General features: G+C 31.7%; 1 protein-coding gene across 6 annotated transcripts in view; it reads left to right on the top strand.

The window, feature by feature from the left end:
- The window catches only part of ADGRL3 (adhesion G protein-coupled receptor L3), an 846,510-nt gene that overhangs the window by 803,916 nt on the left and 27,592 nt on the right, over nt 1-15,002 (top strand). For all 6 annotated transcript variants that reach the window (XM_057547223.1, XM_057547222.1, XM_057547220.1 and 3 more), the window contains 2 exons: nt 6,286-6,411; nt 12,812-12,908. In XM_057547223.1, the coding sequence (XP_057403206.1) occupies nt 6,286-6,411; nt 12,812-12,908 (223 nt within the window). The remainder of the gene's footprint in view (nt 1-6,285; nt 6,412-12,811; nt 12,909-15,002) is intronic.

Below are 15,002 nucleotides of genomic sequence, written 5' to 3'. Positions count from 1 at the left end.
TGAGGGTGCCTCACAGAAGGACACAGGCCAATGAAAGCTCAGCCAACCTCACTGTTCGATTTCCACAGCCACCTTGGGTGTTGACATCTAGCAGATAGTCTGAGAAAGAGAGGATCTTGTATAAAAAGTCTGGAAGTGGTTCACATCACTTCTACTCACCTTCCATCAGATAGGACACTATCAGTAGTACCAACTAAACTGCAAGGAAAACTGGGAAACATACTCTACTTTTTGTACCCCAGGAAGATGAGGAATTGGGTATTACAAACAGCTAACAGTCTACCACACTTGATGATTAGGAAGAGTAGGAGACATGAGTAATGAGTAAGAATAGAAATGGATGGAAGAAAGTGTTTGAGGAGAAGAATGAGAAGATAATACCTAAATGAAACATAAGGGGAAAATGTCCAGAAGTAGACACTGGTCAGTATTATAAAACACTTCAGAGAAGTCAGAAAGACTAAGCACTTGGAAGGATTTCTAGATTTTGGTAGAAAAAAGCTATAACTGATTGTCAACAGCAATATGTAGAATGATGGGTGCAAAATCAGGAGATTAAGGGAAAGGGTGGCATTTGTCCATATAAATAAGGGAATATTGGGCCATCATATTTAGTTATACTAACATCTTCAAATATAGGGAACCAGCTTTATCAATTATTTTATGTATTAGCTGGAAATTGGACTAACACATTTTTAAATTTTAATGTGTATATTGAAGTTTTCTACAGAACAGAAAATATTTTTGTGCTTTGTGCATGAATGATTTTGATTGTGATTATTTTTTATTAGCCAGTACCTATTAGTTTTCCCAATTATTATTTTTATTGTATTACAAATACATGTCAATGTTTTGATGTCCAGGTAGAGATACCAGACCTCAGGATCCAAAAACTAGTCTAGAATTTTTAGTATATTGAACATATTTAACAGAAGTGAAATTTTAAAAAATATATGTCATCAAGCTCAATTTTGTGATTCATTAGAACAGAGTTCAGCAAACCACAGCTTGTGGGCCAGATTTGTCCAGCTGCTTTTAATTTTTACAGTCAGTCAGCCAAGAATGGTTTTTACATTTTTAAATGGATACATTTAAAATTTAAAATAAGTACACACACAGCATTGTTGGTTTTGCCTCTTGGTTCACAAAGCCTGAAATATTGACTGTCTGGACCTTCATGAAAAAAAGTGCCAGGCCCTGATTCAGAAGCTTATTTTTATGATTTATAATAACTAGTAATAAGCATATTTTCTTTCATGCATTCTATGTTTTGAATTTTTCGATTTTGGTGGCATTTTTATTGGGTGTCAAGAACATGGCCCAACATCAGAGAATATGGACATCGAATTATCATTCACCTTTTTTTTTGCCTACAAAAAATCCAGATACTTCTCTTTGAAATTGCAGAAACAGTCAGGAGATTTTTCTTTTATTCCTTTTTTAAAAATTGAGGTATAATTGAGATATAACATTGTGTAAGTTTAAGGTATACAATGTATTGATTTGATACACTTATGTATTGTGAAATAATTACCACCATAGTGTTAATAGCTAATACCTCTATCATCTAACATCTTTTCTTTTTTGTGGTGAGAACACTTAAGATCTCCTCTCTTAGCAACTTTCAACTGTATAATACAGTACTGTTAACTAGAATCATCATCATGTACCTTAGATTTCTAGAACTTTTTCATCTTATGGCTAGAAGTTTGTACCCTTTGACCAACATTTCCCCATTTCCATACAGCCAACCTCTGGTAACAACCAATCTATTCTGTTTCTACGAGTTTGGCTTTTTTAGATTCCACATATAAGTGACACCATACAGGATTCATCTTTCTCTGTCTGACTTACTTCACTTAGCATAATGCCTTCAAGGTCCATCCAACATTGTTGCAAATGGCAGGATTTCCTTCTTTCTTGTGGCTGAATAATATTCCTAGATATATGTAACACAACTTCTTTATCCATTCATTCACTGATGGACACTTTGGTTGCTTCCATATCTTGGCTGTTGTGAATAGTGCTGCAATGAATATGGGAGTACAGACATCTCTTTTATTTTCTTTGGATATATACCCAGAAGTGGGATTGCTGAATCATATGGTAGTTCTATTTTCAATTTTATGAGGAACCTCCATACTGCTTTCCATAATGGCTGTACTTATTTACATTCCCACCAGCAGTGCACAAGGGCTCTCTTTTCTCCATATCCTCACCAATACTTATCTCTTGTCTTCTGGATGCTAGCCATTCTAACAGATGTGGAGTGATATCTCATTGTGATTTTATTTGCATTTTTCTAATTAGTTATGTTGCGCATCTTTTCATGTTAGCCATTTGTATGTCTTCTTAGGTAAAAAACGTCTATTCATTTGTCCACTTTTAAATTGGATTGTTTGGTTTTTTGCTTCTGAGGTGTATGAGTTCTTTATATATTTTTGGTATTAACCCCTTTTCAGATATATGATTTGCAAATATTTTATTCCATCCTGCAGATTGCCAATAAATTCTGTTGTTTCTTTTGCTGTGTAGAAGCTTTTTAGTTTAATGTAGTACAACTTACTACTTTTGCTTTTGTTGCTTGTGCTTTCGATGTCATATCCAAAAAATTGTCAAGAACAATGTCCAGGAGTTTTCCCCTGTTTTCTTCTAGGAGTTTTGTGGTTACAGGTATTATGTTTAATTCTTTAATCCATTTTGAGTTAAATGTTGTGGGTGGTACAAGATAGGGGTTCAATTTCATTCTTCTGCGTGTGGTTAACCAGTTTTCCTAATACCATTTATTAAAGAGATTGTCTTTTCCCCATTAATTATTCATGGCTCCCTTGTCAGATATTAGTTGACCATATATGCAAGGGTTTATTTCTGGGCTCTCCATCTGTTCCATTGTCTATGTGTCTATTATGCCAATACCATACTGCTTTGGTTACTCTAGCTTTGTAGTATAGTGTGAAATCAGGAAACATGAAACCTTCATCTTTGTTCTTTCTCAGGATTGCTTTGGCTGTTTGAGGTCTTTGGTGGTTCTGTACAAATTTTAGGATTGTTTTTCCTATATCTGTGAAGAATATCATTGAAATTTTTTTGAGAGATTACATTGAATCTATAGACAGTATTGGCTCTTATGGACATTTAACAATCATATTTCCTTTAGGAGGTTTTTCTTAAGCCATCTGACTGAATTTCAATAATATGCCCATGTAGTTGCTCTTATGTTTGATTAGGGAAATACGAATTATTCCATTTTTGAATTATTTGTTTTATAGGATTATTTGTTGATTGATTCAACTCATTAATAAAAATCAAACTTTGAGTTTTCAGTCCTTTTCTGAGTGTGGGTTGTATGATTGTGTCACCATTATCTCCACTGGGTGACATTAAAGTTGTCAATTTTTCTTTTGTTGTGTACTCAATTATGTGATACATCTCAGAGGGTTTCATAATTATTTTATTTCTGAACAGAGAGTATAAAAGAAATATTCCATTTGTCAGGTGTATTTTCTTTCCCATCTTTATATATTCTAGAACAACCTCATGTTGAAATAATAAGATACCATATCTGATTGGGATAAGATGAAGTATCATGTGAAATAGTGGATTAGCATATGCAAATAATTGATCAGTCAAATAAATTTTATTGTAATCTAAAGAGAAATATCTCATGGACATGGTCCATGTTATTTTGAATTCTTCTTTTTAAAACACATGCTTACCACTTCAAATCTCATCATAGAAAAATAAAGTCTGTAATGATTCAGCAAATAATGTAGCTAAATGTGGGACTTGGCATCTCTAGATATCTTGATTTACTCGTTGTTTATATAATCAGTTCAGAACATTTAACCTTTGTTGGTAAATGTAAATAGTCCATGATGAATTCCTGTGTCTTATGCAATACTGCTGCCTTTGTAAGTAACAGGAATGGAACTGGTTCCTTTTCTCTCCTCTCCCTTTCCCCCAAAATATTTGTTTAGATTTAAGTCACTTCATTACAGAACACTTCCTCTTCTAAGAAGAAAAATCTCACTTGTTGAGTACATTAGGAAAAACAAAATGAGATGTAGGTTATGGTGAAAGTTTAGGTTTTGGGAAATGCTTCATAAATTCAGTACAAATTACTAAACTGTAATTGATAGTGCTTACCTTTGGGTGGAGATTATTTTAAGTTTCCTCAAATTCTAATTAAATGTTTGTCCTTATTTTCTCCAGAGACAGAGGAGGAGATAATCTAATAGATTACTTTAATAATATATAATGCCTTGTGTTTGTCTTATATCAATATTAGAAATGTGGCATCTTAGTAAGAGCTTTCTGATCATAAAGCACCCATGAGATTTGGATTTTTTTCACATAAGACACATCACTTCACTTTTTCAGTCTTTCAGTTTACTTTCATTGCTTAACCTTTTCAGTGTTCTTATCTGTAAAATGTAGGTAATAATTATTTCCCAGAATCATTTTGAGGGAGGAGCCTAGCATAGTTCCTAGCAAATAGTGATTAAAAAGTAGAAGCTTCTTCATCTCACCCTCCCAAAACTCACACATGTCTTGGACACACACAGGTGGGCACAAACTTACTTCTTTTAAAAAATAAACAAAATATGAATTGGCTTGTAAATAGTGAATAAAAATAATTATTTCTAATTATTGATAAATATAGCATAGAAGAGGTTGGTTGGAAAACATTAATATAACTTAAATATATTAAATAATATGTAATTTTGACCTTACAAATCAGAGAAAGGCTTCAAAGCTTAGCACATCATGCCTCTCTGTTTTGCTCTCACTGAATGCCTTTTTTCTCTTATCTATCCATTCTTTCAACTTAATCTTCTAAACCAACACATTCCAACCTATCTTTTAAAGATAGCTTGAAGAAGTCCTCTTCTCTGAGAAGCCTTCCTTGGTCTGCCTACCCACTTCCTATCAGGCTCTCTTCCTCCATGCTTTGATTCACCTCACTCTGTATCATTGTTCCTATCACATAATAAGGATTTAATGAATGTGAGTTATTCAAACAAATCTGAATATAGTCAGTCTGTGATTTTTGCTATATCTTTGATAGAATGAATGTTAATATATTAAGATATAATGTTTTATTTCAAATACTAATTTTAATGTGTCATCACACTCCTTATTTTTTTGTTTTTGATTCTAAATAACACTTCTCAAAAAAGCATGTTTTTATAACTTTGTTTTAAATAATATTAAATTGTCACAAATTCTGGAAACTATGAACTCATGTGAAATCAATAAAGTGTTAAGAATAACATATATACAGTGTTATTTCATAATGAATGTAAAACTTGTGAATATAAAACCAGTAAGTTATCCTAGAATGTGTTTTTAGTTGATGAACAAGTAGTTGGAGATTATTTTTCTTGATGTTGCTAGTGGAGGTGAGATTTAGAACAGTTACTGTTTATTTTTGTATGTCTTGTTTGATTAAATAGGCAGTAATAAAAATTTTTAAATAAACATGATCAAAGTTTTCCCCAAAATTGTTGATATATTTTCCTGTTTGAAAACATCAGCTAAAAAATGCTTATCTCCTTTTATCCTGTGATTTTTATACTACAGCAAGGATTAATAATGTAATCACAGTGCTATATAGAAAAGCAATCATATTTCTCTGTAATTATTGAATAGAACTATTTTGAAGGAATGAATTTAAAATATTTTGAGAATATTTTATAGTCTCAAGTTGCAAATCTGACCTCTTTTAAGAGAAATAAACTTCAGAGAAATATAAAATTTTTTAAAATGCTTAGCCCAACACATTCCTTTTTTTTCTGTTCTGTCTCTAAATATTCTCTCTCCTCTCTTTCTCCCTCTCCTTCTTTCTCCATTCCCTCTTCTCTCTAACTTCCTCACTACACTTCTGCCTAAAGAACAGTACAACTGTTCTAGAGAGGAAGTTAGAAGAGGGAATGGAGAAAGAGTTAGATAGGCTACTTTATATCAAATCTATGAAGCTAAAAATAGTGTCTTGAAGAGTCTTAAGTTTTTGTTTTTTCAACTGAGACTGTATCATTATAGTGTGATTGGACATATGTGTGTTTGTGTGTTTTAAAAGGCTCCAATTATGCAAAATTTCAATCTTGACAGTATGAATATTATTTTATATTGTAAAAAATGTATAAAATATATGCTGAACAGACTTTTTTATATCTGTAGGGGCAAAAAAAAATTTATATTAATTATCTAAAATAAAACACATACATTTTATATTTCCTAGCTGAAATGAATTACTTGCTAACAGAAGTTGATATTTTTGGCTAGGTACGAAAAGAGTATGGGAAATGTCTGCGAACACATTGTTGTAGTGGCAAAAGTACAGAGAGCTCCATTGGCTCAGGGAAAACATCTGGTTCTCGAACTCCTGGGCGGTATGCCACAGGCTCACAGGTAAACAATATTTGTTAACTACAATGAAATATCTCTTACCTATATTCTGTTATGAGTTGCTATCCTTTCTTGATGAGATCTATTTTCTATCCCAAGTATTTAACATATCAAATTTGTTGTTTTGTTTTAGTGTGTCTCAAATGAAAATGGTTATGACAGAAATTTAAGAAACCAAATTGCAAAAAATGTGAAGTTTAGGGTCTAAGTTTGCATAATAATTCATGATTTCAGATTATTTCCAGCTGAATGAATATAGAAGGTAAGGAAAGGAATTTTGCATTCCACCCAAAATTCTAAGAAAGTAATATTTTACATAGATATATGATTCTTGAGTTAATTTCTTCTCTTAACTAGTGTAATAATTCTTTATCATATACTGTATTTACTTATTAGATGGTATGTTTAATAAAAACAGTTCTAACTCATACCATATTGTATGCTGGTAAATCGAAGGGCAATTCAGGGAGTGAAGAATACCATAATAGCATCATAGACTTAACTGATCTAAGTGCTACTCCCATCAGTCCAGCATTAAATATAGTAGCTGCATTATCCCTCATCAAGGAAATTTTAAACTTTTAGGTAACCTCTCTGCCATTTTTCCCAGGCCACAATGTCAGTCCAAAGATTATTATGTAGAAAGTTCAGCAACTCTAGGATGACTAAAATGAGCCAGTCAAATAAAAGATATATGTGGGTCATACATGAATGAGTTTGGGTTCCAACTAGCATACTAATATTTTTAAGATTGTATGGTTCAGTGGGAAAAACAATCATTTTTTTCAGTGTTGTTAATAGCAATTTTCTGAGGAAGACTTGAATTTTAATTCCTAAATAAAGTTATAAATAAATAACATTTTTTTTAACTCAGCTCAACCTAGAAATCTATTTTTTTAACCTGGTAATTTTATATATAATATAAAAAAGAACACTTCATTTGTTCTTTGACTAATTTCCAATCAGCTTGTAAATTTAATCAATTAAATTCACCTAAACAATTCCATTCATATGCTTAGAAAATTAAATATCCTTGTAACCTTTAAATATCATTTACAAATCTAATATATCTGATTCTCTCAAACACATTCACTGTCAGACTGGACTGTTGTACACACCTAACTAGCACTTGAAAAACTCTATAAACCAAAGATAATGAACAATATTCTCAGAAATAAACACTTGCCTCACGCTAAAGGAGTTCTCTTTTATCTTACAAATAAAACTACATATCTAATATCAATCTGATATTTCCAACTAAAAATTTTAAAACTAATCTATAACTGTCAAACCTATCAGACTATCTCAACACTTAACAAGCACTAATTATCATAATGATCATGAAACTTATTCCTACATATAATATACAGCTATTAATAATTTGAATTTATTTTATTATTTCTATGCCTTACTGAGGTTGCAAAGTTGTAAATTAGGGGAAACAAATGTTCCAAGTTAGGTGGACTGAGATTTCTTAGTCTAGGACTACTAAATTTGTCAGTTAGAAATCTGAAGTTTCACATAAGAGTTGGGGCATACCTTCCAGCGTGACCTCCTTGTAATCCATTCCTTTATTTTCAACCTGATAATGCTTAACTCTCTTTTTTGTAACAATCTTTTCCCACAACTTTTAAATTGCCGAGATTCTGTATGTCATTTAACTTGATTTGTTTGTGCATACTTCTCATAAAACCGAACGCATCAACCATTATCCTGTAGTCATTTTATTGACATATACCCTTAATGAAACAATACTTTGGAGCTTCATTTATTATGTTAGAACAGAGTTGTGCAGTGTTTAGCGTTACTTCTAAGCTACATGATAGGGCAGTGCAGCTTAATAGAATAACCATAAACTTGGTGGGTGGGGAGAACTTGGTTTGAATTCTAGCCTTGCCATGTACCTACCAGCTGTGACACAAAACAAGTTATTAAGTCTCACTGACCCTCAGTTTTTTCATAAGTAAAGTGGTTTCTGATTTCTTATGTTGTTAGGAAGATCAAGCTAATGTATACCAAACACAACATACTGTATATGCTCAATAAACTGGAGCAGGTACCACTTACTAGTGTCATTATTGCAGACTATAATTTCAGGTATATATTTTAAAGTTGTGTCATTTTTTTCACTTTTACAGTTATAACATCACAATTCTAATATTGGGGGAAAAACCCAATATTAGGTTTTTTATTATGCTTAATATAATACTAATTCTGATTAACTACAATAATCCAACCCTACCTAAAATTATAGTCACTTAAATCTAGTCTGTTTAGGTAAAAATAATAAATATTTCATCTTAACTGTGAACTTCCATGAGCAAAGTCTAAAACACTCACTGATATTAAGGTTAAATTTTGGGAGTATAGATGCCTTTTTCCACATCAGAGAACTTCTAAAATCACAATTGTTATATTTTTTGTTGAGAAACATTGAGTTTCTCTTTAAATGCCAAGCAGTCTTGTAAGCTCTGGTGATAAAATGATTGAAAGACAAATAACTTTCCCCATGATCTGGAGCTTTCATTCTAATTGTAAAAGGCAGAAAATTTATTAACAAACAAATAAACCAACAGGGAATATCAGATTATGAGAGCTGGTGGATAACCAAATATGGTTATGTGATACAGAAAGTCCAGGTAGTTACTTGGATTAAGTGCTAGGCAAAGACTATTTGGGGAAATGACAGGAAGGAAGTTCAGGGAAAGAGAATTCCAGGTGAGAGAACATCAAATACAGAGCCCTTTAGGTGGGTGAGACCTTGCAACTTTGGGAATAAGAAGAATGTCATTGGCCAAAGTGGTGAGAGAGTGAATAGGAGATGAAGTCAAAGAAGGCTGGAGACGGATCCTAAGGTATTTTAAGAGTATGGGAGTTCACATTTTATTCTGATTACTTTAGAAAGGTAATGGGATCATTTAGAAAAGGCAGTGACAGGAAATCATCCATATGTAATAAAGATCATGTGGCTACTATGTAGGTAATGAAAGAGTGTGATTGGCAAGACTAAAAATTAAAAATCCTCTCCACCTGTTGATCTCCTGGTGATAATCACTTATAAAAAGTTGGTAATATCCATAATCACACACAAGCATATATTCACAGAGATGTGTATAGGATTGGTATGTGTGTGTGTGTGTGTGTGTATTTTTAAAACTATGAGCTGAAGTATTGTCCTTTCCACTTTGACCTTCCATTAATTGTTCTGTCATTTATCTTTCATTTGTTTTATTGACTTTGTAAATGTATTTACTTTTGTTACATAATATTTGAAACATAAAAAAAAATGTGGCATATATTAAATTGTGAAGCATAGTATAATAAAATCAATACCCGTGAACTCACCAGCCAACTTAGGAAACAGTATTTTCCATATGTTTTTCCCTTGTTGAAACCTCTCCCTAACCAATCCTTATGCCTCTCTACCAGAGATAGCTACTAACTTTTGTTCTTCATTTCCTTGACTTTTCTAATAATTTCTTCACCTCCAAAAAAGATGTTGTTTACTTCACCTTTTTAAAATCTTTCTTTAAAATGGTACCTTATTGTATGTAGTCTTCTGTGACTTGCTTTATTCACTGCCATATTCTAAGGCTTGTCCTGGTTCGTTCCATGAACATTTAAGTGTTGGCTCTGTGCCACATACTGTATACTTTTCTTCTGCCTGCAATACTTCACCCTTTTCTCCGCTTCCTTTTCAGCAATTATTTGATATAATGTAGTGAGTTGTTAATCTCCTAGATCAGGATTCAAATACTGGTTATGTCACTTATTTGGTCTGTGATATTGGACATGTGAACCTCTAAACCTCAATTTTGTAATGAATAAGAGAGTGAATACATGAAAAATACATAGCATAAAACCTAGAACATAGAAAGAATTGAAATATTTAAATATTATATTTATAATACATATTTTATGTATATACACATATAATAATCACTGTGTACCAGGCATTATTTCAGGTGTGTGATACATCACTGAACAAAAAAAGACAAAATTTTTGTTTTTCTTTTTTTCTTTTGGCCACGCTGTGCTGCTCGCGGGATCTTAGTTCCCAGACCAGGGATTGAACCTGGACCCTCGGCAGTGAAAGCATGGAGTCCTAACCACTCGACCGCCAAGGAATTCCCAAAATTTCTGTTTTTCTAGAGCCTCAAACCTAATGCAGACATTGGACATTAATTATTGGACATTAAATATAAGACATAACTATATTATAATAATATTGTAGAAGATGGTAAATGCTATGGGGGCAGAAATTGCAGAGTTGGGTGAGTGCAATACAGTTCTAAATAGGGTGATCAAGTTAGGTCTCTTTCAGGAGCAAAAGTTGAAGAGATGAAAGATTTATCCATACCAGTATCTGGGGAAGGAGCACTCCAGACAGAAGAAATAATCATACAAAACCTAAGGCAGAATTGTGCTTGGTGTGTTAAGGAATGGCAGGGGAATAGGTGTGGCTAGCCCAGGTAGGGGAGACTAATGAGAATAATAATAGAAGATAATGGGGGCAGCTCAAATAAATGTCACCTAACAATGATCATAATTCCATCAACTCTCAGCTGAGATGTCACTTCTTCAGTGCAATGTTCTCAGATTTCCTAAACGTGTTCTCTTGTTACATGCACTTAAAAATTATTTCAATTAAGCAGTATAAAAAACATTAAAAAAGCATGCAAAATATAAGCGTATGGCACGGTGATTTATTACCCTTCCCCAGACCAAATATTAGAATATTGAGAGTGCCTCAGAAACCATTTGAACCCTTCTCAATCTTTCACCTCAAAACATAGTAACTATCTTAACTTTTAACAGTACTTTTTGTTTTGCATGTGTCTGATACTTATCCACATGAAATCATCCAATACATATTTTATGTTTTCCTCCTTTCCTTGGACATCTATATTGCTTCAGGAGGCTATGTTGCTCTTTTATTTTCATCGCTGTATATTATTCTATAATTTATTCATTCATTCTACCATTGATAATCAGTTGGGTTGTTCACAGTTTTCAGCTATAAGTAATGCTTCTATGGAGATTTGTGGGCACATTGTACTTTTGCTTTTATTTTTGTTAATTTATATTTGATTAGTCTGTCACTTACTAGTCTAGCAACTCCATGAAGGCAAAGATGTTTGTGTTTGCCTTTCCCCTTTGTATTTCCTAGATTCGTATTTGGCATGCAGTAGAGGGTAATTGATATTTTTAATTAGTTAACTAATAAAGCAAATGTGAGAGATTTGTTCTCAGTATTTCAGCTTGAAGTTTTGAAGTATTTTTCAATAGAAACATTTTTCAAGTGCAGGTTTTACTGCACCGATTTTCTTATTGTACTTTTATTAGTTTTGCTGTATGTGTATGTATGTATTTGCTGACCTATATAACAATATAGACATTTCTAAAAGATAAACATATCCCAATATTTATAAAACCAATTGTCTAATATTTTAAGATTAGGTACTCCTATTATTCAAGGAATTCAAATATATTTGGAACATAACCCATTTGTGAGCTTGATTTCACCATTAGTACTAGTAATAGTTCTAAGAAGTTTTTCATCCTTGGAAAAGCTTCTGAAAATATTTTTGTTTCCTGCTCACAAGATTGTTAATACTTTTTGATCCGTAACTCAAATAAAATAGCAAAGCAATAAACCAGAAAAAAGTCCTCCCCAATGGAAAAATATTACACTGCTTTCTTGAATTATCAGACACTTGGAAAATTGAATTTGAGAATATATATAATGATGTAAGGATTTTCAGTTCTCTATAAAACTTCCTACTGTCTAGAAATGAATAAAGATGAATCGACTTCCTTTATCTCCTTCAAAAGAAAGAAAAGTTGAGATAGTATGTAACCTGTAAAATTACATTGGTCTTACAAAATTTATGGAAAATGTTAAGTTTAGTAACATTTTAATATACTCTGTGTTCTTTTCTTACCAAACTGTTTCTTCTTGCAAGATTCTGAATTCATAAGTAAATCTTTTGTTAATAAAACTTACAAATTAATGCATATTTAAATGTCTCATTCCCATAAAAGTTACAATGAAAATAATTTGTTTTACCTTAGAAATTTAAATTATTAAATTCTATCTAGAGTACATTTCTATGTATCTTCATGTTTAAATTGGTATAGTATGTTACATTTATTCCTTTTAAATAGTTATAATTATTTCTGGCATAGGCATTTAAGAATACACTTAATGAGAACCAATTATTATCATTAATTTAGTTCCTGATGTTCTCATGCTACTGTACTACAAGCATGTAGAAGTTGTATATTTGCCAGATGCCAGAAATATAAGCCTCATATAACTGTAATAGAAACAAAAAATAACACTGTGTGTGAAAATTCAGTGTGGTGAGTGCATTTCCTTTTTATCCTTTCCCTCATCCAGAGCCGAATTCGTAGGATGTGGAATGACACGGTCCGAAAGCAGTCAGAGTCTTCCTTCATTACTGGAGATATAAACAGTTCAGCATCACTCAACAGAGGTAATTAGAAATAATTTTTCATATTTACTCTTTTTTGTGATTACTTTAAGAAGTTCTTAAATGCATTGCTTTATTTGCAACTTCTGGACCTTGTTCCATGTGATAGGAATATTGCAAGGATATAAAACCTGGTTGAGTGTAGTAGTGTATTCCATTATTCATAAGCCTTTTTGTTTTTTCAATCCAGAATTTTCAGGAGATCTTTTCTGAAAGTAAGTTAAAAAGTGAGAAACTTCTTTCTCTAGTCATCTGCCACTATTATAAACTGGTGAGCTGTCAGGCCTCATTGGAAGCAGTGAAAATGGGCAATTATGTGGCTATATAGTCTGCTAAACATCATAGAATTCTACATTGTCCCACGTATAGAGCAATTTCATAGTCTTTGTGGAAGTAAAATTATACTCTCTAATACATACTTAAGGCAACCTGTGTATTTGGGGAAAAATCCCACCTAATCTTAATATCAAAAAGATGTGTCCAGATAATATTGGATACTTAAAGATACAGAAGAAAAAACCCACTATATATAAATTTTATATATATATAAAATGATTTTTTTGGTGTGTATGTGCTTCTGGTTAAAATGCTTCTGGGGTATCATTTTGATTTTGAAAATGAAGTTCCCTTAATCTACTATTTTGTTTGTGGTTGATGTTTTTATTGCTTCTGTCTCTCTCTTTCTCCCTCTTCTCCCCCTCCCCACTGTGTGTGTGTGTGTGATTAAAATTAAATTGACTGCAGTAAAAATGAGTAGATATAATGTTTGTGGAGAGCTAGAGTACACTACAGTCTGTACTGGGAAATCTTTAGAATACACTTTTATCTGGGGGGTGGCACTTCTATGAGCACATTCTAATTGCACTGTCCTAAAAGAGACATTTTTATGCATATATTCAGTGGTTATTTTTATGATTGACATTGTTATTTTTTTTAGCCTCCAAGCTAGAATTATTTGTTTGTTTTAAACCTGTTTCTGTGAGCTTTCTGTTATATTAAATGCTACTTAGAAACAAATAATTTAATAATTATGGTTTATGATTAAGAAAGATTCAGATGCTGGTGCTGTTAATTACTTTTACTCAAGTAAGTTGCATCGTATTTATATAAAAGAAGTTACAACAAGTAGTGTCTACGTTGAATTCGATATAGGGATTCATCCATATTATATTTAATCTTGATTGATTTACATACTTTTATTTGTGGTAGTGATATAGTAACTATAACCTAGTAATGATATTAAATTTTCTACATCACTTTTGCTTAAGTTAAAACAGTGAGTGCAAATATTCCTCCAAATATGAAGAAAATACATTAAAATAAAACAATTACCTTTTATTTTGTTTCACTTTTAGTTTATTTTACATAATATCTCTCAAGTATTCTTCTCATTTTAAGTTTAGTTTTACTGGTTAGTTTGTGAAAATTTAAATATGAATACTTTTAACTTTCTGACATACTTCCTAAACCACAGAGAACAAATTACTTACACATGCCTCCAAAGTTTAGGAACAAATTTGCTTTCATAGTGACAGATTTTTCTTTTCACTTTAAATAATACATAGAAATAATACATAGAAAATTTACAGTATGTTCCTTTAAGAAAACTATCCTTATTAATAAGATTTATTATTAGAAGTATCTTCCATCTAATGGTCACAGCAACCATAGGATAAGTGTCATTTAAACAAAAGATGAGATTTAATTTTAATGATGAACTGTTTATTTGCCTAATGTGAAGACAGATAAAATATGTAAAATAACTATTTGTTTTAGCATTATGATCTAAATTTGTATAACGATAGTAAGGTATGCAGCTTTATTAAAAATTATTTTAAATGCATAATTTTTATGACCTTGATTTTTAAGGTCAATCACATTATATAACATTGCTGTGCCCTTTTTAGTTCCTTCTCAGAAAGTTCAACTTGGAATATGTGCTATGAGGATGACTAGGTCAATTTGAAATATATTTAAAGAAAATAATATTTTATATTGTCTGATTATATGTTTAAATCTGTTTTTAAAATCTTTAGCTTTAAAAGATATTTCTTAAAGTTATTGAAGAAAGGGTATAAAATTTCTTGTGACATCCAA

This window comes from Balaenoptera acutorostrata, chromosome 5, assembly GCF_949987535.1.
Source record: "Balaenoptera acutorostrata chromosome 5, mBalAcu1.1, whole genome shotgun sequence".
NCBI lineage: Eukaryota > Metazoa > Chordata > Mammalia > Artiodactyla > Balaenopteridae > Balaenoptera > Balaenoptera acutorostrata.
The sequence above is the reverse complement of the archived record's forward strand: the minus strand, read 5'-3'. Positions and strand labels throughout refer to the sequence as shown.